This window comes from Lacerta agilis, chromosome 5, assembly GCF_009819535.1.
Source record: "Lacerta agilis isolate rLacAgi1 chromosome 5, rLacAgi1.pri, whole genome shotgun sequence".
Classification (NCBI taxonomy): domain Eukaryota; kingdom Metazoa; phylum Chordata; class Lepidosauria; order Squamata; family Lacertidae; genus Lacerta; species Lacerta agilis.
The window spans coordinates 21,443,277-21,467,862 of NC_046316.1; the positions used below are offsets into that span (position 1 = coordinate 21,443,277).

Consider the following 24,586-nt stretch of genomic DNA (forward strand, 5'->3'; position numbering starts at 1 on the left):
TACAGCAGTGCTTCTTGTGTTGGTGTAATTTAGTTGCAACCCTCTGCACTGCCAATAGCGACATCAAAGGCACCTGCTTTTTCTACTATTGGGTTTTTGGATTCCCTGCCCATCACTTCTTGTCACCATTAGGACCTCTGGAATGTTCTATTTTCCACTAACATCTGCCCCTCTATTCTACCTGCCCATCTAAACATGTGAAAATACTTACGTTGTTGTTGTTGTTGTTGTTGTTCAGTTGTTCAGTCGTGTCCAACTCTTCGTGACCCCATGGACCAGAGCACGCTAGGCACTCCTGTCTTCTACTGCCTCCCGCAATTTGGTCAGACTCATGTTGGTAGCCTCGAGAACACCGTCCAACCATCTCGTCTTCTGTCATCCCCTTCTCCTTGTGCCCTCAATCTTTCCCAACATCAGGGTCTTTTACAGGGAGTCTTCTCTTCTCATGAGGTGACCAAAGTATTGGAGCCTCAGCTTTAGGATTAGTCCTTCCAGTGAGCACTCAGGGCTGATTTCCTTCAGAATGGATAAGTTTGATCTTCTTGCAGTCCATGGGACTCTCAAGTCTCCTCCAGCACCATAATTCAAAAGTATCAATTCTTCGGCGATCAGCCTTCTTTATGGTCCAGCTCTCACTTCCATACATCACTACTGGGAAAGGGATCCCTCATGGATCACTGCCTTGTCGTGGCAAAGGGGCTTCTATAGCTCAGAGAAACTATGAGCTATGCTGTGCAGGGCCATCCAAGATGGACAGGTCATAGTGGAGAGTTTTGACTAAACGCGATCCACCTGGAGAAGGAACTGGCAAGCCACTCCAGTATCCCTGCCAAGAAAACTCCATGGACAAAGAAAATACTTATGCTTCAGGCATACGAGAGAGAAGTGGATTCTGCCTTAAAGAAAACGTGCACATTAACAATGAACAAAAAACCTAGAGGCCATGAGTGAGAGCACACATGCTAAATACCATAAACCAGGCATGGGGAACCTATGGGCCTCTGGATGTTGTTGGACTCCAACCGCTATGAGCCCCAGCTATCAGGACCAAAGGTCAGTGACTGTGGAAACTGTTGTCCCCCAACATCTTGTGATCCACAGATTTCCCATCCCTGCTGCAAACAGTGAGGGAAATGGCAAATAGACAAGGTGTCTGTGTCCTCAAACAGCAGGGTTTTTTGTGGCAAGGATATCTATCTATCTCCATCTTTCAAAATAGAAGTTGTTCAGAATGAACAGTCTTCAAAATGAAGAATTTTTGAAAAGGCACCACATGTTATATATACATCAAGAAGGAATTGTCTGGTAAATACCCAGGGATGGGGAATATAGCAATGCAGGAACTGTGGCAGATAGAACATGAAGTCAGTCCTAGAGATTTCTATAGAGAGAAAGAGGAAGTGTATTCTTGGAAAAAGATCCTGTGACTTTCTCTTCTCCAGAACTATAATGGAACAGTTCAAACCTGAGAGTATGTGTAGTGCATTTCACACTGGCTACTAAAACTCAACTCTACAATGAATTACTAATAAGAAGTGTGGGTGTGAAATGGAATTCATCAGGGAGCGGAGGGAATCTGGTCTCTCACTTTCGGTACATTAAACAAAATGGTATAGTTTCTCCTTCTATGTGTAAAACCTGCTTTTAAGTAAGCTACAGAACCCCGATGAGAAGCTCAGTATAAAAGGAGGACGGGGAGTCCAACTAAATGACAAATACTTGCTTGAATGTTGGCTTTTGAAATGTGGTGTGAAGAGATGAAAACTGGAGTTGGGTAGAATAATGAGCTGCAGACACAAATTCCCTGAGGTTAAACTTTGGCTATTTTTGCAGCTCTATTGGCACTCTGATTTGAGTCTTCTAGAGCTACCTTCTCAGATTTAGTGATATTGCTGCAATAGCATCAAAAGTGTAGGGCAATCAGAGTTTCCTGTCTTTGCTATAATTTGGGCATGGATGCAAAAATGGGCCTGTAAGGCCAAGTCACAATTCAGAGCTCTTAAAATAATCATATTTAATCTGCCTTAAATTAGAAATGTTCAGTTTTGTATTTGGAATTTTTGGACATGCTTTCAAGGTGTTAGAGGCAAACTCAGATATTAGCTTGCTTGGAGAGTCACTGAGGTTTTTTTTTAAAAAAAGAGACACACTTGTAGATTTATGTGAGCTCTGTGTCAGCAGCCTAACCTGGTCAAGAATGAACATTTTGCATTGAATTCATCTGGGGAGGAAAATGCAGAGATATGGGATTCTGGCTATGGAGAGATAATAATAATTTATAATAATAATTTATTATTTGTACCCCGCCCATCTGGCTGGGTCTCCCCAGCCACTCTACCAGGTATTGAACTCAGAGGGTGGTAATCTCAGTTGACTCACTCAACAGTCTTACTCAGAGTCAACGCATTGAAAGTAAAGAACATGACTAAGTTAGGTCCATGAATTTCAATGGGTTTATTCTAGTAAAACCCAGAATCTCTACATATATTGCATGTGCTCTACCAGAGTGCTGATTCCTTCTGTATCTTGCTGTCGTTTGTGAAACTATAGCAAAATAGGTAATCAACAATTATTTACATGATGGGCTTCTCATTGCTTTAAATATGAATCAGTTCCATGCTTGGTTTTGCCTACCCCACTATACCCTTAAACAGATTGGGGGTTCTTTGACCATTTCCTCATATCTATATGTATGGTTTTCTTTTGTCCCTGTTTTCAGGTCTCCAACCTCTATCTCTATGACAGTGTGCTTATGTTGGCCAACGCCTTCCACAGAAAGCTGGAAGACAGGAAGTGGCACAGCATGGCAAGCCTGAACTGCATGAGGAAATCGACCAAGCCTTGGAACGGAGGCCGCTCCATGCTGGAAACGATTAAGAAGGTAAGAATAGGAAAATGGAAACCCAGCGGGCAGACTGAGCAGGCAAGCTTCCTTACCAAGGAATTCATGTTGCTTTGGCATGGCAGGATCAGGAGGAAAACGGAGGGCGAGCTGGGGAACACATTGGCCAGGATTCAGGGAGAATCAAGGCAGATGAAGGGAAGAATTTGCAAGAGGTTTTGTGAATGCCGACATAGACCTATCTGGGCTTTGTATCACCTCTGCCCTGCGCCACCTACCAGTCCCCTTCTTTCCCAGTATAAAATGGAAAAACAAAACAAAGTCCCCGTGGAAGGAAATAACAGGTGGTAAAGGCCCTTAGATGGCATGAGAGGGGCCTGTGCCCCATGATGCCTGGCAGAAAATTGTGTAGCATTGGCTGCTGCCATAAGCCTTCTTAATTGATTGCAAATGACCTTGGAGTGGTCATTTGCTGCTGGGGATAATGGGATTTAGCAGTCAGGTGTCTCCTTTCATGATCAGAGCCCTCTACCCCCTTCTACCCCCTTCTACTTAGCTGAGGTAAGTTATTTTTCTTTGTAGAAGGGGAAACTGGAAGGGAGGACAAGCGTAGGGTAAGAATCCCAGTTGGCGTCAGCCTGCTGTGCGCTGCTTGAGTTTAGCATCCTAGCTTTGAATAGTCATGCCATTCTTACCTGCAGCTCTAGGCATGAAGAATGAGAACTGTGGTTTTGTGTTCTGGGTTGTGGTCAGTTCCCAACATTATCCAGATATGCCGAGTATGGCTTATATCTGCACAAGGCCTCAGGAGAATTCTGTTTTAGATCCAAATAAAATATTTTCTGCTCTTTTGGCAGTTCCAGTGTGTGTTAAATCTCCCACAGGTGCTTATGAGTATTAAATGGTCTTTGCCAACATTCTCTAGTTTCTTTACAGAATGGGTTCCTTTGAAAGGGGGGTTATTACTTTTCATTGATGTAGATTAAGATCATACAACATACAATTTACATAAAAATCTATTTATTTTAGAAAATGGGTTCTGTTTTAGAAAATGGGTTCTTGTGTTTGTAGACTGTTGTGGGCATTTGTGGTGCTTATTATACATGATGCTACTTTCAGTTTCATTACACTACTTTGCAAGTCACTTCTGTGACCTATATAATAAAACTGATGACCTTGTTTCCTTAGGGTCACATCACTGGTCTCACCGGTGCTATGGAGTTCAGAGAAGATGGTGCCAACCCCTATGTCCAGTTTGAAATCCTTGGAACCAGCTACAGTGAAACATTCGGGAAAGATGTGCGGAGGGTAACAATGTTTTCTCTTTTTTCTGCTTTTCTGTTCACACTCAAGGAGAGTTACATTCTAATTTCCTAAGGATAATGCTACCCTTTTAGAACAACTGGTGGAACTGATCTTGCTCACAGCACTAAAGTCGTTAGCTGTGGAAATAATATTTTCTAATTTCTCACACACCTAAGTCTTGAGAGATAACAATTTTAGACTGTCGGGATGGACTCCAGAAAATGGTTGTTAAATGTGCTATGTTCCTTAAAATATTCCAACACTGAGACAGTGAGCATAATTGTGAAAATGTTAAGCTCTACTTGTAGGTATTTCCAGGTGAATTATAGTATAATTGGTATAACTGAGATCTGTCCTACTTGGGAAACAAAATGTGATATTTTATTTCTAGTCCTTGTAAAATCTTTCAACGCAGAGACAGAGTGTTATACTGAAAGAAAGATATGACTATGTAGAAGAGGAAATAAATTTATTTTATTTCTGTTCCCCAAGGCAGCTTACATTTTTTTTAAAAAAAACCAAATACAATTAGAGTGTGGCTCTTGCATTTCAGCTGTTTAACATTAGCCTGTGTCTGTTGCCTTTTTAAAGAAGAGCCACCTTGACCAGGGCAAAAATTTCTTTGAAGCACAGCAATTTGGGATGTTTCAGGGAGAAATCACAGGTAGGCAAATGATTTCACACTCTCTGGCCCTCTCTTCTACCCGGTAAAGCTGTCTGCTCCCAAGGGTCTTTTGCAACAGAGACACAACCAGCTATCATTGCATATATCCACAGTGTAACATGTAGGTCGGGGTCTTAGAAGGAAATGCATAAGTAGGTGAAGCCTGATAGAGATTCAAGCAATAGAATGATTTGTCAATCTGCTTGGAACCTGAGTGTAAGTTTCTCATTGTGTATGTAGCTGTCTACCTTGTTGCATTTTTGTTTGATAAATCCATACAGAATTAGGCTCCTGCTGTTGGGGAGAAATCAGTGCCTTTTGGGGTCTGAAGCTACTGAAATGAAAACCTGCTACGTGAAAGCAAACTGAATTAACCAATAATTAGTGGGAAAGGTGTGAGAGGATAGTGTCTGTGGTTTAGTTGTCACATAATGAAAGTATATCTCAAGAAATGTTGTGCCAGAAAACAAATGACTCAGCAGTTAATTGAACTTGTGCTGATGTTGAATGAGGACATTGTGAGGAGGAGGAGCTGGGAGACTGATGAAAGGGGAGGAGAGGAAGATAAATTAAGGTCCTGAATTCAAGTAAAGTTTAAGGGTGAATCGAGGAAAAGCCAATTGCCTTTTTTTCACTGAAAATTTCCATGGTTCTCTTTATTTTCACTGTGATTGTTGTTCCCACCCCTTTATTCTCCAAAGTGCCTATCTCTCCATCTGCTCTTCCACCCATCCCCAGTAAAGGAAAATTAAATGGTGATGTGCTGTATTCAGGTGCGACTCAAATTAGGCTGGACACAGTCCACTTGTAGGTTCCAACCAACCAGTTGAGACCAATGCTTTGCTTTATAATACATCTTGGTTAGGTTCTAAAGCCAGCAGGTAAGCTGAAAATCATGTATAGTCAAAATTATCTTCAATTGCCCCCAAAGTGCACTCTTTAACTTTGGGCTCAGAGAATTCTTCCAGCTCACTCACTCTTCCTCATCTGGCTGGGGCCACTGCTACATGCCGACAGTCTTCTCCTCTGGTTGGTGGAGCTCTGATACATGTTGGCTACTAGCTATCATGGGGCGAGGAGAACCCTGGGTTCTCTTTCTCCATCTCTTTGCTGCCTCTTCATAGGCAACTGACCAGCAGAAAGAACATTCCAAAAGGGGGGAGAATCCAGGAAAGTTTTTTTTTTTTTTTTTGTTTTTTTAAGGTAGGAGGAAGAAGGTAGGCAGATAGAGACAATGTCAAGCAAGTCCCATTGAGGCAGAATGAAAAGGCTGGAGTGGACCCTTCAACTGGCAAATGAGATCAGAGGGTAGGGCGACTGTTTCCACCACCCTGAGCACCAGGCCTTGGGGGCACTGCAGGGTGTCACAACAATGATGCAATGAATTCAGCAGAATGGAAGGCAAGAGGTGGGAGGGGGGCACCAAATTTTGGTCTCACACAGGGTGCCATTGAAATCTGAAAGACCAAAGTCCACCCCAACGGGATCCTATGAGAGGGAAGGTGGAAAAAGGAAAGCAAAAGGGTTCCTTGGCACTTTTGTGGGATCTGCAGCCAAATGTGTATAGTTGATTTTAAATAAATTGAATGCGTGTATGATGCAGCTCTGTTGTACACATTTCTACTAGTTTTGTTTCACAATATTGTGCTTTCTTTTCATTTTTAAAGCAAGCCTTGTCAGTTGTTTCTCAAGGTATCCAAAATGGAGGCAAAACTGCCATCTAACACAGTGTTTTTCAACCACTGTTCCGCGGCACACTAGTGTGCCGCGAGATGTTGCCTGGTGTGCCGTGGGAAAAACGTCCCGGCCGTTGTTGTTGCCTTCCTTCAGCCAATCAGGGTCAGCCCGCGCGTTTGTACACAGAGCCGAAAAGAGACACCCGCCTTGCCCCAGCAGCGCCGAGGCTACACTGCACTGCATTGCACGGCCCTGGATGCGGCAGCCGGGCCAGCCGCCTCAAAAGCGCCTCCCTCCCTCCTTTGCCCTCCTGCCGGCCAATCGTCAGCGCCCTCCGGCCTGCCGGAGTTCCCCGCCTCCTCGGCCGTCGCCGTGGCCCTGAAGGGATCCTGCGCGCCGTGCGCGCTTTGTCGCGAGTGGGGTTCCGAGGCCAATGTAGGCGCGCGCATCTTAGAAGCGGGAGGGGGGGTGGAAAGAGCGGGCTGGAGATGAGGAGGAGGGAGCCGGCGGTGGACGTGGGTGGGGGCTTGGAAATAGCGCGCGCGAGGCGGAGGCCGGGGAGGGGGGGGGGGAGAGAGAGAGGATTCAGTACCAAATCGGATGCAAAACCGCATCTATAACCTCTCAAGGGAAATGTTTCCCAAAGTGCAGTAATCTCCAACCTACATAAATTAATTAAGAATTCTTTTGCTGTTTGGAGGAAATAAGAAGCCTGGCTCCTTTCAGCTGGGTGAGAGCACTTTGCTAATAAATGATGAATAATTAGGATGTGTAGGTTTCCTTTTGCATTTTTTTCGCACTTGCTGGTTCAACCTCTTTGAACTTCCCAAAGCACAAGATCATCACAAAAAAGGGAAACACCACATTGGCTGGGCTCTCAAGTGTGGCATGGCAGTTAATTATATCATGTCAGGATGTCTCAGGAGCTTCTCCACTCATGTCTTTGTCACAAAAAGTCACTCAGGTACAAGACTAGAGTCCCTCAGACCTTACTTGGGGCTGGACTATATTTTGAAAAAAATATGAACAAATTCCTATGCCCCACAAATAACCCAGAGATGCATTTTAAATAAAAGGACAGGTTCCAATTCTGTAAAAACACGCTGATTCCTGGACCATCCGCAGGCAGCAGTTAGAAGGTGATTGGGCCACATCCGGCCCCCGGGTCTTAGTTTGGGGACCCCTGCTCTTAAGTCCAAGAATTATAAAATACTTTCTTTGTGTTTATTTGATTCCTATTCAAGAGAATTACTTTATATATAGTCAATATAGGCACAGAGTTAAATTTTTTAACATTTTCTAATGGTGGTGTGCCTCGTGATTTTTTTCATGAAACAAGTGTGCCTTTGCCCAAAAAAGGTTGAAAAACACTGATCTAACACACATGGCGTGTTTTGCAAGAAACATTCTGTTTCCAGTGATAACATTTATCATTGGTTATTCATTTCTGTCATTTCAAACACTTTTTTTAAAGCTTCATTTTCTTTAAATATCGTCCGTTTCTTAGAATCAGACTTACTGTTTCCCTTAGCACTTTCCCAACCAGATTGCAGAAATCACTTCTGGTAGTGTTTGTGATTTCACTTGGTTGTGGTTGAAGTCTTGCTTTATGATGCTTTTCATTCCTGTTACTATTTTAAACAAAATCTTGCCATTGGTGAAGCAGCTGGTTTTTAAAACAAGACATAATGTTTGGGGCATGTGCCATGTAAAACTGGATATAATTCTTTTCAGAAACTTGTAGATAATATGATAGAGCCATTATTATCACTGTATATGCCTGGATTTAAAAAAAAATAAAAAATAAAAATAGGCCTACTGTAACCTCTGATCAAATAGGTTATATAGTGCTTTAAAAAAACATCAAGTTCCTACTTACTCAGCTAGAAATGCATGAATCTGACAGATTTCAGTTTCTCTTTCCCCCCAATCTTAAATTCAGTTCTCCAAATTTCCAGCAGAGTTTGTGCAATTCACCAGCATTTCCTCTAGCATACACATTTTTGTATACAATTTTGCCTAATACACATTTCCGCAAAGCAATCTCCCCATATCTAATGCATTTCTGTATGTTATTTTCACTCGTGTATACATCCTCAGTGCATACCTTCCTACATAGCATTTCCATTGTTGTACCGGAGAGCTGCGTTGAAAAATTCAGAAAGCAATGAATTTTAAAGGTTGACCATGTTGCATATTTTTTTTCCCAGAATAATGTTTTGTATTTTTGTACTTCTGAGCAATGCTAGCTCTGTCATACTAGTTTGATTGCTGGGCATGGACATTCATTTTAAGTGTGATGAAGCTGGTATGATTGAGGCCTTGATATTTGCTACTTGAAGCCCTTTTTACTGGTCTTGACGGGGATTGAATCTGGGACATTTTCTGCATATCAAGCATGTGCTGTGTCACTGACCTATGGGTCCAGTGGCTTCAATATCCCTCTGCATTTTTCAGTTGTGTTTAACTCGGAGCTTGTAGTTCAAGATAAGGTGATGATATAGCAGTTTCTCTCCCTCCCTCCCTCCTTCTCTCTCTCTCTCTCTCTGTGCATGTTTTAGTGATGACAGTTCATGTTAGGTATTTTGGTTCTGATTTGTATCTGTATTCCTGCTTGTACCAAAATTACATTAATCATGACCATGTGGTATGGGGTTCCAAAAGGTGTACCACATTCCATGCTCAATTATGAGTCAGTACAGGTATAAGCAGGGAGATATTATGAGAGGACCACTTTCTGGAGATCATAGAATCATAGAGTTGGAAGAGACCACAAGGGCCATCCAGTCCAACCCCCTGCCAAGCATGATTGAGACAAGGGGTTAAACTTCCAACCATCTTCTCAAAGTGTTGTCAGTGAGTCCCGTTACACAACCACCACTCCAAGCATATGGAGCTGATGGAGACACTGATACTGTTCAAAGTGTTAGATTTGGCATTGAGGCCTCTAGTTACTGACACCTAGTCTTTGTACATACTAGCAGATCTCTTTTGTTATTGAATTCTTTAGAGATATGATCCTCCCACGGCAATGCTAACAAGATTAGCTTATTTCAATAATTAAGTGCTTCCTTTTACTGCTGTGTGAACTGTGACACTCCCTAGATAGTTGAAAATCTACTGAGATCGTAAATGAAAATCATGATATACCAGAAGGGGAATGGTGGTATGAAATTGGGGGGGGGGGGCGGACTTATAACAGAAAGCATTTCCCAATTTGGCTATGTGATTGCAAAATAAACTCCACATTTTTAAAGAAAATGGTCATAAAAGTTTTGCAATAATAAAGTGGTGAGCGGTTACGGGCAAGCCCTTATTTTCAGTATAAAAATCAGTTGCAGGCCTCAAAGCTCCTTCCCAAGGTGTGTAATCCTAGGGTTACATTTTACAAGATGCTACACAGGGGATCTTGTATTAGAATTTCCCCTGGGTTTTGTTTAACTAATTAGAAGCCCAACTGGGAAAGAAACACTAAGGTGTTTAATGCTTTCTTCCTGTGTCCTTTCCCAAATCCGCAATCCTCTTCCAAAGCTGATATTAGCTTAGGAAGGGGGAGGGGTGTAACTGGCAGCTTGTGGGGCTATTTAGTTTCAGGAAAAGGGAGTGGGAGCAATATCTTATTATTTTCTTCCATAAACACAGTTTTAACAGTGAGTCCGTAAGTGACTGTGGAGGCCAATTCTGTATCCACACGTCCTTCCTCAGTGGGGACATAGGTTTCCCGGCAGGAGTTGATCCTGGTGAGGGTTTGCCAAATGTGCCTTCCTCTTAGCTCGTTTCTCCCTTTCGTCCTGAGTTTGAGCATCTTCACGACACCTTTGGTAAAGGCTGTTCTCCAACTGGAGTGTTTGGAGGCCAGTGTTTCCCAGTTGCTGGTGTTTATACTACATTTTTTTGAGATTTGCCTTGAGATAATCTTTAAACCTCTTTTGTTGACCCACCAGCATTACGCTTTCCATTTTTAAGTTCCCTCTCCTGCAGCCAGCACAATGCTATGTGATTCACTCACTTCCAATGTATTATGAGTCGGAACATAGCATAGGCTAGAAAAGAAGCACTTCCTTCCTTTGGCTCAATGGGTAGACCCCGCCCTTCTTCAAAGCCCCTTCCATTTATTACCAAATGAGGCTGCAAAGGAAGGTGCGGAGTTTTGGCTCAATCCTACTTCTCAAGGTGGTGAAGGTGAATCCACACCCCCTCCAGTGCATTTAAAAGGCTATGCCTGTCTTCATCGCAAGTCAAATAATATGCACCTCCAAATCAAGACCCAGTGTTGCGGTATTGGCGGAGCACTGATTTGACTTATCAGAATCGACACCTTTAAAAATCTTCTGTTTCTATGTAAAGTTCTGCTGTCAGTGTAGTTCTGTTCCCAATGCACTATTAAGGAGTTACTAGACTCCTTCCCTCCCCAGTTCTTGTAATCAGTAGTCTGACACTTGATGCATTTATTAATTTTTATAATTATTTTTTACACTTGCTATTATAATTGTTGGTATCATCAAAACTTTGGGAGCCAACACCTTTTTTTCCTTGCAAATGCTTTTGATTTCAGTGGCTCTGCTACAGGTTTACACCGTTGGCATCTGAGTCAGAATTTCCCCTCCTTTTTTAGAACAGCAAGTCAGGTTTCTGATGTACTTAATGGCATTTTACCTCAAAACACCACATGATTATAGGATTCATAACTCTTTTAAGATCAGCGTGCTTTTCACATGCATCCTTCTGACAGTTACTTTAAATTATTAGCATCAAAACTAATGAAACCTGAAGCTGATGTTACAGAGAACTTTATGTGCATTAGAGGGATATATCCTGTCCTAGTTTAATCTTCTTTCTGTATAATTTGGTGTTGTGTTTTGCTTTGGGGAAAGGGAGTTTATGACACACATTAAGATGCCAATGTGTATGTAGTTCTTGACAGATTGATATATCTGGGTCTATATTTCTAGAAAGACAGAGGAGCTACTGCTAATAATGTGTCTTAAAAATGTAAGAGAAAAATAAAGTTATAAATATGTATAAACAGAGATGCACAATTTTGCACAATACCAGCTACTGTTTCGGAGCACTTGGAGTTATTGTTAGAACTATAAACCAATTAATCATCTTCCTTCTATAAATATGTTTGAAGACTGTTTTTTATTGAATCTGTATAATCCTAGGCAAAGTTAAAATAAAAAGATATACTTTAATGTCAAATGCAGTCAGAAACAATATTCAATATTCTGATGATTAATCTAAAATTGCTCTCAGTTAAATAAATGGGTGTGTCACTAAAACATACAAACAATCACAAAAGAACTTTCTTCAATATCTCAAAATTTAATAAATAAAGGGCAGCTTCAATACTTCCTATTTTGTATATACCAATCTCAAAATATCCCCCCAAAATTAAACAAATATGCCTTTCAATCTCAGCCCCAACCAGCTAAAGCTTAATTGATTTATCTACTGATTAAAATGAGTAAAGGTTTTAATAATAACCATGGAAACTTGTGAAAGTTTACCAAATAAGTTAGTAAGGACAGAAAACATAGGCTGCCTATCTGTAATGTATGATTATTGCTGAATATTCCTATCTGTTAGAGGCTTAATTATGGCTTTTCCCCATGTCTACAGGTGAAGTCATGTTTTTTTTTTTGTTTATGTGCAGTGCAGTGTTACACATGTAAATTGGTTTGCAGATTGAGCACATGTACAACCGTCCACATGTTTTCTTATTTCAACTCACATGTATAAGTTGTGTATAACGTTGTTCAGGAATTAATAGTATGCTATCACAAATGTACTTCTCTGATAAATGTGGGTGTTTTCAGTGCTGCTTCCTAATAAGGTTGCTCATCTAATTGTGTTTTTAAAATATTGGTATGTAAAATAATGTACGTGCCATAGTGTTTGATCAGATTCTGACTCACAAATCGTACTTCTCTTGCATATGTGCTCTTAATACTCAACAATTTTAACATGCAAAAGTGATCCTCCCCCCCCCCCCGGTTGTTCTGAGAATGTCAACTACCATCATTGCCATGAAGTGTACACATATTAACAGACTTGGAAGAGTAGTTGGAGAGACGCTGAACTCTTTAGTGATTCAGTAGTAGGCCTTGCACCATATATGTACTTCACCAGTTAAATTTCCTAACCAGGCATCCACTATTCACATACAGTACATTTTCTCAGTCAGTGCTTTGCCAGGTAAATGAAAGATCCATTTTCAGCAACGTTGAAAGGGAAAAACAACAGGTATTAGCAGTAACGTGTATATTTGTGGTTGGTGGGAAGAGAAGAAAAAAATGAAGATGAAAAGATAATTTGATGGGACTCGCTTGCAGGTTGGGGTAGCTGTCCTATCAGATTGTTTGAACTTTAAAGCAATTTGCAAAATATGTGATCTTTCCAGAGATTGTCTCTTATGCGAACCCTACTGAAATGAAGAGGAGCTGTGACAGTCAGTATCTGTATGCTTCAGCATGATTCTTGTTCTGTTCAATCAGAGGTGCTATTTCATTGCATCAGCATCATGTGGCTTTGAGCTCAATGTCTGTTGCATCCATCAGAATTCTGAAACATTTCATTTCAAAGCAGATTCATCTATAATATGGTTGTGAAGAAAAGCTTAGTATAGTCATTTCAATGTATGCTAATGAGACTGGAAAGGCCTAGAGCCGGATTTGCTCAGTCGGTTAGAGTGTGATGCTGATAACGCCAAGGTTGCAGGTTCGATCGCCGTATGGGGCAGCTGCATATTCCAGCATTGCAAAGGGTTGAACTAGATGATCCTCAGGTTCCCTTCCAACTCTACAATTCCATGATTGACTTCAGTATTGAGACACTAGAGAGCTGTTCAGTTGTCTCTTTCCCTCTCTTTGGACTGAATGTCACATTTTTTAAAAAAAAATTAGTCAGACATTTTTATACCACCATATCCTCTGGGTGGTTCTAGTCTTAGAACATCCCTACCCATGCTTACCTATTCATGTACTGTGTGCTGCTTTACTTCACCCTATGGCACTATTTTGGCAACACTCGACTGGTGCTAAATAATAATGGATAGTGTCCAAAAAGAATTTTGTAAGGGTATCTGTCAGGGACCGTGCTTAGGAGGGCTGCACCGGGGAGGAATGGTGGGAGCCACCACCCCCCTCCCCCTGCTCCTGCATCTTCCCAGGAGCAGGAGGACAGTATAGATTTGGAACAGTGGTTTACAGAGGGGCATAGTTCAGAAGGCAGAAGCTGGGAAATTCTGGATGGGGAACAGCTAGGAGAAGAAATACTGGAAGAGAGAGGGTTAACAGATTCACAGTCTCTGGACAGCATTCCTCCACCCATCCAAAGGTCGAGAAGAGCTCAGAAAGTCTCAGAACAGAAAGCACAGAGGGTACGAGCTCAGATTACAAAACGTAGGAGTGATGAAGATTAACAGGGATGGAGGGGGTATAAGCCTTAATTGGGAGCACCGCCATTCTGGGTTGACACTTTCTTTTGTCCTTCACTGTGTTTATTAAAGAAACTAAATGGTAAGAATTCCTATCGTTTGATCTGCTCATTTACTGCCACAGGGGAGGAATTCCCCAAAGCCTGACAGTATAACAAACAAGTACAGTAATAGAGAACATTACAGATCAAAAGCTAGAGCATTGAAAAAACTAAGGAGATTGACTTTGTTATGGCTACATTCCATGCAAGAAATAACCTATAGGCATTCTGGAATTTGGGAACTGATAATCCAGTCTGTGAAAAGAATAGATGTTTCTTGCTCACTGTTACCTCCCAACATGCTTCTTTAGTCTGCTTGCAATGTTGCTATTAGTGCTGAACTGAAATTTCTCAAAAGGCAATTTTTCGAGAAAACGGAGTTTTTGTCTAGAAAAGGGCACTTCACATAATATTCTCTGAAGATTTCCTAACCACCTTTTTGTGTTGATGGCAGAGACAGCTGTGTCCCCCCCCCACACACACCATGTCCCAAAAAATTCTAGGTCCAGGGCACAGCAGAGGATGGGAAATAGTGGCCAGGATTCCAATGCTGCTGCTCTCAAACGCAAAGAACAAAACCAAAACACCTTAAGGTGAAAGGAGGACATTGTCTTACTGTCATTACTAATCGTGAGTCTCTTCCATGAGAATCTGTTGGAGAATTTCTCTACCCAGTGGAGAAATTTGGTGTGATGGTTTCCTTCATATTTCTGCCCACTTATACAGTAGGTATCGTTGAGAGGTCATTCGCAATTAGATCCAGTTGCTATCCAGAAGCAAAACATTTGAAAGCTTCTTTGTATATATGCATCTGACATTGGTTTCTTTCTTTGTATAGTTCTTCCATTTAAAAGCCTACTTGCTCCACCACCCTGTTTTTCTCACCATCTTTGTTTGCCTGGAATAAATGTAATGGTCCTAAAACTACTGTAGTAATTAATAAGCAACCCCTGCTACAACTATAAAATTGCATAACAAGCTTCCAGACAGTTTCCCTCTAAAATCTACTCTGAATTAGCATGTAGCAGGAATGTGGTTCATTATTGATTCCCTGTAGTGCCTGGCTGTAGCAAATGATTGATTGCTTTAGAGAGGCTTAAAACAGTTTTAATAAACAGGTTTACTAATCAGTAACCAAAGAGAAAAAAGGCTTTTCAGATCCTGTATCATGGAGATTAATAGTCAATGTCAAATCAAAACGCTGCATGAAACAACAGTATGATTGTTACAGAAACACCACCCTTTGCATCCATATTATGACACAATCAGCAAATGTGGATATTCTCCTATACCACCTTCCGTGACATGACATGATTTTATAAACACTAAGCTAATTGCAATGGTAGTGTAGAATATTCTAGTTTATTTTATGCACTTTATATTTTAAATTACTTAGTTTATAATGTGAGGATTTTTTTTTTTATTAATCTTTATTTCAAAATATTTTAAAAGAATACATTCACACACAAATATACAACATGCAAATCATACAATACAAACACAATCACAAAAAAGATAACCAATAACCCCCCCAAAAAACGAAAAACAATGAAAAAAATTTAAAAAACAATGACTCCCCGTCATTTGTATATCGTTTCCCTCTACGTTGTAACATTTCTTACTTTTCCTCACCATACAATACAATACCACCATCTAGCAAATGCATCAATCTGTCATATAATATACTATCCATCTATATATTCCCTTATGTGTCTCATTCTAGACAAATCACCAATTCTGTTTTCATACCTTCTTTAATCAAGTAATCCTCCACATATTTCCACTCACTTTTGATTTTTTGTTTTGGGACATTTCTAATTGCTGCTGTTATCTTTGCTAAATTCATATATTCTACTAATTTAATCTGCCAATCCTCAATTGTTGGGATCTTCTCCCCTTTCCAATTTTGAGCTATCAACATCCTCGCCGCTGCACATGCATATAGAAATACATTTCTCCTATCTTCCGGGATATTCTCAGGGATCAAGCTTAAAAGGAAGGCTTCTGGCTTTTTCTCAAACGTCACCTTCAACATTTTTTTCATTTTGTCATACACCTCGCTCCAGAATTTCGCAACCTTAATACATTTCCACCAACAGTGGAAATAACTACCTACCTTCTCCTGACATTTCCAACATTTATCCGAATTGTTTTTATAGATTTTTGCTAGTTTTTCTGGTGTCAGATGCCACCTGTATACTAGCTTCATCATATTTTCTCTAATTCCCATGCAAGCAGTGAATTTCATGTTTACCTTCCACAACCTATCCCACTGGATTCTATAAATTGTTCTTCCAAAATCCTGTGCCCATTTTATCCAAACACTTTTAACCTCTTCCTCTTTTAAATCCCATTCTAATAAAAATTTATAGATTTTTCCTAATATCTTATTAGAATTCTCAATCAATAACTCTTGTAATTTAGACTTCTCTTCTCTAATTCCTAGTTCCTTGTGCTTCCGAAATAGACTTTGAATTTGATAATATTGCAACCAGCTATCACAATGGCATTTAATTAGATGGTATGGTTTTAATACAAATTGATCATTCTCTTTCATTAGCAAATCTCTGTATGTTAGCCATCTTCCTTCCTTACTCCTGCTGTTAATTGATGTCATTTCTATTGGCGATGCCCACCATGGAAATTTGGTCTCCAATAAATTTTTATACTCCACCCAAATATTAAATAATGATTTTTTAAATATATGATCTCTAAAATTCTTACTATTTCCTTTCTTTTCCTCTAATAGATATGAATGCCATCCTCCTACATTCCTAAAACCTTCTACTTCTAGTAATTCTTGATCTTCTAATAGGATCCAGTCTTTCAGCCAGCATAGACAGGCGGCAGCATGATATAATTTAAGGTTTGGAACTCCCCAACCGCCCCTTTCCTTTACATCCATTAACACTTTATATTGGATTCTCGGCTTTTTCCCCATCCAAATGAAATTACTAAAATCCCTTCTCCACAACTCAAATGTTTCTTTTTTCACCATAATTGGCAACATTTGAAATAGAAACAGGATTCTCGGTAATACAGCCATTTTTAATGCCGCTATTCTCCCTGATAAAGTCAGATTTAACCTCTTCCATCTTTCCAATTCTTCCTTAATTTCCTTCCATAATTTAGAATAATTGTTTTCAAACAAATTTATATTACTTGGGGTAACCCAAATCCCCAAATATTTAATCTTATTAACTATCTCCCATTCCAAATCTAACTTAAGTTTTTCCAATTCATTTTTCCTTATATTTTTAATAAGTATTTTGGTTTTCTTCCCATTTACTTTAAATCCCGCCAATTCACCATACTCTTGTAATTTAGTTTTCAAATTATCTATTGATACCCTTGGTTCCTCTAACATTAAGATAATATCATCTGCAAAGGCCTTATATTTATAAATATTTTTTCCTACTCTTATTCCTTTAATATTTCCATCCTCCTTAATCTCTCTCAATAGGAACTCTATCGATAAGATGAATAATAAAGGGGATAGCGGGCATCCTTGTCGGGTTCCTTTTGATATTTCAAATCCCTCTGTTATTTCTCCATTTATAATTAATTTGGCTGTTTGTTTACTATAGATTGCATTCACTCCCTTCAGAAATTTCCCCACTGCTCCTATTTTTTCCAGAGCTTTTTTCATAAACCCCCAAAGTAGATTGTCAAATGCCTTCTCGGCGTCTAAAAAGATGAATACCGCCTTTTCACTCGGGTGCCAATCCAAATATTCAAACAAATCTAAGAGGATTCTTATATTCCTGGACATTTTCCTTTTTGGCAAGAATCCCTGTTGGTCTTGTCCTATAATCCTATTCAAGACCCCTTTTAATCTATTAGCTAATATTTCAGCGAAGATTTTATAATCTACATTCAGCAGGGAGATTGGTCTGAAATTTTCCACTTGATCATTCTCTGCTTTCCCTTTTGGGATTAAAATTATAAATGCCTCCTGCCAAGTTTTGGGGTATATTCCTTCCTCCATAATTTTATTCACCAGTTGTTGGTACACTCCTACTAGTTCCTCCTTGAATAATTTATAATGCTGGCTTGACAGGCCATCTGTACCTGGGGACTTCCCTAGTTTCAATTTGGCTATGGCTGTATATATTTCTTGTTTAGACACTGGTTTATTTAATAATTCTCTTTCCTCATCATTGATCTGGCTTATCTTATGATTCTTGAAATAATTCTCTAAGTTAACCTCATTTAATTTCCTACCTTTATATAATTTCTTATAGAATTTAACAAAACATTTTTGTATATCTTCCAGGTTTGTCCAACTTTCCCCCCCCTCTTTAATACTCATAATTGTCATTTCACTTTGTCTTTTCCTTAATTGCCATGCCAAATATTTCCCTACCTTACTTCCAGATTCAAAGGTCCTTTGTTTTGCCCATTTAATTTTGTTTTCCATTTCCTGACTCACCAGAATATTTAATTCCCTTTGCAAAATTTTTAGTTGCATTGCTAATTTTGTGTCCTTTAGATTTTTTGCTAAATCTCTCTCCTTCTCCTCTATTTCTTTTTTAATCTTTTCAACCTTTCTTTCCCTTTCCTTCCTTACTCTACTTCTTTGCTGAATATATATACCTCTGATGAAAGCTTTACTTGAATCCCAAACTGTTGTTAAGTCTACTTCCTCTGAAGCGTTATTGTCAAAAAACTCTTTCAATAATTCTTTAACCTTTACTATAAATAATTCATCATTGAAGATTCTTTCATCTAGGCGCCATCTTCTACTCTGCCCCGAATACTCTTTTACTCTGACCATAATTGGATTGTGGTCTGTTAAAGATCGTACCAGAATTTCACATTTTGTTGTCTTTGGCAACAATTTTGTTGACAGCCATATATGATCAATTCTTGCAGCAGATTTCTTAGCCCATGAGTAGTGTGTATATTTTCTCTCCTCCAGATTCCTTACCCTCCAAACATCCTTTAATTCATAATTTTTGACTATCTGGAAGAAAGTTTCTGGTAACTTCCCTCTACCTTTTTTCCCTTCGCTTGACCGATCTAGTTCTGGTTTCGTTACCCCGTTGAAATCCCCTAATAAAATAATTTCTTCCTCATTCACATGTTCACCAATTAATTCCCCCAACTTCTTAATTTTTTTTACCTTACATCCATTTGGGGCGTAAACATTTATCACCACTATATCGCCTCTTGGTAGAGATATTCGTACTCCTACTACCCTCCCTTCTTCATCTTGAAATATTTTATCTGCTTTAATATTAGGTTTAACATATGTAACTACTCCTGTGAGGATTTTTATTTTTAACTCCGATGCAATAAATATGGGGTTGAGGCGGTTGCTTGCCCAAGGATGTCAAAGGAGCTCAAAAACAATACCCACCACAGTATTTATTATTATGTCTTAAATTTCTATAGACATGCATAGGATGGTGCTGACGACAGGATTCTCTTTGTGTTTGGAAGCATCCCAGTCTGTTTCAGGTGCACTCTGTGTCATTCAGATTTGATTTGTTATTGAGGTTTAGATCTGATCTGTTAATTCCGAAACTCTGTCTTGTCCCCACTCACTATAATGGGGAACTTGAAAATAGATATAACGAGGGTTTGTTTGTTTTTTACATAAGTGGATGGAATTTGCAGGCAAAAGCACCTGGGTATTAGCAGTTTTTAAAGTGTCTGTGCATAAATGTATGAGCCATTAATCGGCTCTGATTTCCATAATCAATTTACAGTTTTCAGAATCCCTGGCAGTTTACCTAGAACGAGGCACATTTCCCACAATGAAGGGGAATCTCTAGAAAATCTCAAGTAGGTAACAGTCTATATTTGCCAAGTTATATCAACAAAAATTTTACTACCAGTTCTAGTAACAGCAGCATTTAGATATTATGTAATAGCACTGAAATGCATTTTGAGCAAAGGCTACACTCTGCTCACAATACAATAAAATAGTAGTGAAATATTTGTTGTTAGAAATGTAAGTTATGATTCATTTTCAGGCATTGTGCATAAAAGTAGTTACCTTTTTGGCAATTGAGACTGGGTAGTATCTCCTGTCCCCACGTGGCCTAAATAGCAACCAGGGAGATCATACAGTGGGCAGGAAATGTCATTTATAAAGCACAGTGGTGACAGGCTGAGCAGGAGGAAGACAAATAAATTAGCAGAGCCTTTTTAATTCTAAAAGTCTTACAATTGTAATAATTGCTTTGATTAAGGAAAACAAGCCCATCACCTACTCCTTCCCTTATGCTACCATAATAATAATTACTGCAATGTCTCCTTTGCTGACAGGTCTAATATTAGAGTTTCCCCACATTTTTTTTAAAAGAAAATATGGCTTGTAATAAGATGTTTGGCCTCTGCCAGTTATATGAGATTAGGAAAGCATTATTGACTGTCCATCCACAAGAAAACTGATAGGACGCTCATGCCTGCAAGGCAAACTTATACTCCTTTAAACTAAATGATTAGCCTTGTCATATTTCTGCTGGCATTGTGGATTATACTGTCAAATGCTTTCGAAGTCTTTCCACATTCAACACACTTTAATTAATTGAAAGAGAAAGGAGGAGGGAGGGGGGAGAAGCAAGTAACCTGTTTTCCTTTTATTTGCCTGCAAGCATGAGGCATTTTTAGCAATTTGCGGAATTGCAAACAGCCAATAAATATTTCATATCAGAACTTATTTATAAGAACCATTGTTTCTCTCTCTGCAGGCAAGTTTTTCCTCCTATTTATTTTTTCAGTTATTTCATGTTTATTGTGTTTCTTATGTTAATACACAGCAAAGCTCTCAGTTGGTTTCTGAGTTTGTTTGTTTTTACTAAACAGTACAACTTGGCTGTTATAGGCTTCACTTACAGAAACCCAATTTATCGGATGCATGCTATTAGAACCGTCACAAGACTTTCGCTGTGTGCCGTTCTAAGAAGAAAGCACTTTATCAGTTTGTGCATGTGCAGATAATTTAAAAGTGACTTCAGTGAAGCCAGTTGGGGGGAAAGTGACATCGGTCTCAAGTCTCTTCAATTTCACCCAATCTCAGATCCTGTCACAAACTAAACTGGGAAACCTCTGACCTATGGATGGAACCTATGAGTTACTTGTGGCCGTGCATGCAGACACAGAAAGGAATAAGCATGTGTAACATCACAATTCCCGTGAATGGCAGGCAATATAAGGCCTTTGATATGGCCCTGCCTGATGTGGCCCTGATATGAAAATTCATCCTTCTGAAGTTGCTTGGTCAACAGAGCTGTATCTTCAACTACAGCTGACATAGACAAGTTGCAAAGAATTATTTCTATACAATTTAGAAACATTTTACTTACCAAGCAATTGTAAATTATATTAATTTAACCAAAAAGTCTTCTCAATTCCCAAATCATGTTACAACTTTTTAGCACCCCTCATGTTTGGAATTTGAAAGTTGACAAATTCAATACAGCTTACTCCTGTACTTTAATGAAGTAGTTGTTGTTAGTAATCACACCCATGACCTTGCCAGGTTCCAGTCAGAAAGAAAGAGTCGGATTTTCTGCCAATCTGTAACAGGCTCCAACTGTTCCACAGGCAGACTTTTGAAATTAGGAAATGGCAACCATAGCCCTTCCTTTAGCAGTTAAAGGTTTAACTGGTGCACTTCCCCAGTGAAAGGAAAGCAAATATTAAAAGAAATATAAGAACCTACCTATCCAACCAGGGTTTTTTTTTCCAGAATGAGAAAAATCTCAGGAGCCAAGCACTAGAAGGACTTAGAATTCAGGAAGGTTAATAATAATAACAACCATTAAGGAATTTGTGTGCAACCTCTTTCATTTGTGGCCCATACAGAATTAATTTGTAAATATGTGCAGGTATGTGCTTGTGAACGGGGCCAAATGTTATTTACCTATATGCCACTGAGCTTCCCCTCTCAGTCCTCATATACCTTTATAATACATGTTTTTGAAAACCCAGTTACTTACATTTTAAGAACATACAAAAGACATCTTAAGTATATACCTGAATGATACAGTAAATGAAGTGCCAGTCAATAAGGATTTCAAGGCAAATTGCTGTTTTTCAATGCACATTTCCTGGAGAAGGCTTTTGGTACAGAAATGATCTGGTACAATATTTTCTTGCTTACACATGCTATATTTAAAAACAAGCCACTTACTGTGTTGCTACAAGTTTTGTAGCCAGTTTGAAACGAGGCTTTGTCTCCTTGATGTGCTAAAAGCAGTATCTTGAGAAACAAACCACAAAACAAAATCTCTTCACATAGAAAACTATATGTCAGGGAAAACATTTCAAATTTAGGATTCTGTCCGACAGGCTACTCCTATAGGTGTCAGAATCCACTTGAAAACTGAGATCAAGAACAGTGTTCGACAAAGAGTGCAAGCAAGCTAAAAGCTTTTCTTCTTTAAATGTGTTTTTCCACAAATGAGGATTCCATCACCTAAGCCTATACCTGCAGATGGTATAGAATTGAGACACAGATTTACCACCTCAGGGAAGACTAGATCAGAATTGTAAGAATTTAGCGGTATACTTGACCAACGCTTTCTTACCTGGTAAATTTGGGGTCCCCCTCCTTTTTAAACTGGTTAAATGGAAATGTATGCAAAAAAAAATGGTATTTTACTTTTATGCAGTAAATAGGAGACTTTTCTGTTCCCAAAGGCATTGTACTGAAGAGGGACAGAGAATTCAGGCGTTAAAGAATCTGCTTTGCATGACTCTCCAAAAATCAATAAAGATTTTCCCCCAGCATCAGAAATGAAAGTCATTAAGGATGCTTATTAAATTCCTGCTTCAGTTCAGGTGGCCGAGTGTGGCATAGGTAACTCATTACCCCAGAAGGATTCTAATTCAGAAGCATTTTACCAGCGAGCTACAAAGCAAGTCTATATTAGTGTGCATTAGGGATTTTAGTTATTATGAATTACATTCTTTGAAAATCTCATTTAGAACCAGGAACTGAAATGCTGTTGGAAGACTCGGAGGATTAATTCTTCCTGAACAATAGACTGTCACTGATCACTCTGTAAAGTAATTACGCCAAATTTAATTATTGTACAAGCTCATTGTCAGATAGGTGGAGTGTGCCCAAAAGAGAGTTTGAAAAGGTGCCACAAAAGTGTATGCGCTGGTTTTGGGAGCAAAGGGGGGAAATTACACATGTTTTAATTTAGCACCGCCTAGTACTGGGCTTTTCTAATTAAAGCATTGGGTTAGTGGGAAGGAAGGGGCTAGTTTGCATATATTTTTTAGTATCAGCAATGTGACAAAACCAAATATAGAACCGGAAAGTTGGAATGGATTGCAGGGGACGTGCAGTGCAATCTCTCCATAGGAGAAATTACAATTAATGGGAGTGCATTAAACCTGGTTGAATCATGCCTGGTAATTTTTGAAAATCAGAAAGCACATTTTACCATTGATAATAGGTAGCTGTTTAGTTTTAATTTTGTAAAAGTGTATGCCTTTAATCTCTGCCATTATGTGTACTGGAACTCTACTGTCTCTGATACTTTTGCTGCCTGCTGTGTACTTTATGCTTATCACCAAATGCCATCTGGATTAATAAAACTGGTTGCGCAGAGAAATAATTTCTGCCTGTTAGTCAAATTTGAATATTGAACTTGTAGCCTTTTTTTAAAAAAAAAAGAGTAGCTGACATTTTTTTCTAATTAATAATGCCAGAATACTAAATATGCCTTGGGAAAAGACACCACAAGCCAAAGAATGAAATATTTACATGTGACTTTGTGATACAATGTAGGGTATCCCCACGCCTCTTTTAGAAGGATAAGCGGATAAGCTCAGTAAGCCAATATTGCAAATAATAATGAGTCTTCTGTATAAATAGTGTTGGAAACAGGAAGTTCTGTGTTTTTAAGAACTAATGAGAATTGAGTAGGATGGTGGTATGTTCTGCTTCTAGAAAACTCTCTCTCTCTCTCTCTCTCTCTCACACACACACACACACACACACACACACACACACGAATCCAAAAGGGAGGAATACACTTTGGGAAAGAGATCCTTAGTTGTTTCCCTAGTAAATTAGAACCATTAAATTGCAACCTTATGGAGATAAGCATGCATATCTTTTTAATATTGCCAAGTAAGTCTAATTTGTTTCACAGAGAACTAATTATCTTCTGGTTAAAAAGAACAATTCCCTATGTTGAACAAAAATGGTTTGTTTTTGTTTTTTAAATCTCTGGAAGAGCAGTAAGATGAGCTGTAAAGCTAGAAATCTGCAGTTCAACTGTTACCTCTGCTGCAGACTCTCATGGTGGTCATAAGCAAGTGACTCCTTTTCAGCCTCAGTCCACCACCTTGCTATCTGGAAATAATGATCCTGACTTTCCTTACAGAAAATAATATATTAAAGCACTAAGTGTTGCATGTCATTAATGGGCTGGATTCAAAGATGTTCTTCCATTCATTGGAGACATCCTTGTGTAGACCAAAGTTTCTTTGATACATTTTTGGCTGATTCCCATTTAACGCACTGTACAGAACTATTTTATTAAGGCAGTTCCAGGTGAACCCCTAGGTTTTCCATCTCTTTTCTCTTCAGTACCAAACTTCAAAATGTTGCATAAATTTGAGAGAATTTTAAGAGCAGTTTCTGG

General features: G+C 39.2%; 1 protein-coding gene across 4 annotated transcripts in view; it reads left to right on the forward strand.

Annotated features, from left to right (window-relative positions):
* GRID1 (glutamate ionotropic receptor delta type subunit 1) overlaps nt 1-24,586 on the forward strand; it is a 668,524-nt gene that overhangs the window by 548,919 nt on the left and 95,019 nt on the right. For 3 of the 4 annotated variants that reach the window (XM_033148826.1, XM_033148829.1, XM_033148830.1), the window contains exons 7-8: nt 2,720-2,881; nt 4,031-4,150. In XM_033148826.1, the coding sequence (XP_033004717.1) occupies nt 2,720-2,881; nt 4,031-4,150 (282 nt within the window). The remainder of the gene's footprint in view (nt 1-2,719; nt 2,882-4,030; nt 4,151-24,586) is intronic. The other variant, XM_033148827.1, reaches the window with a different exon arrangement.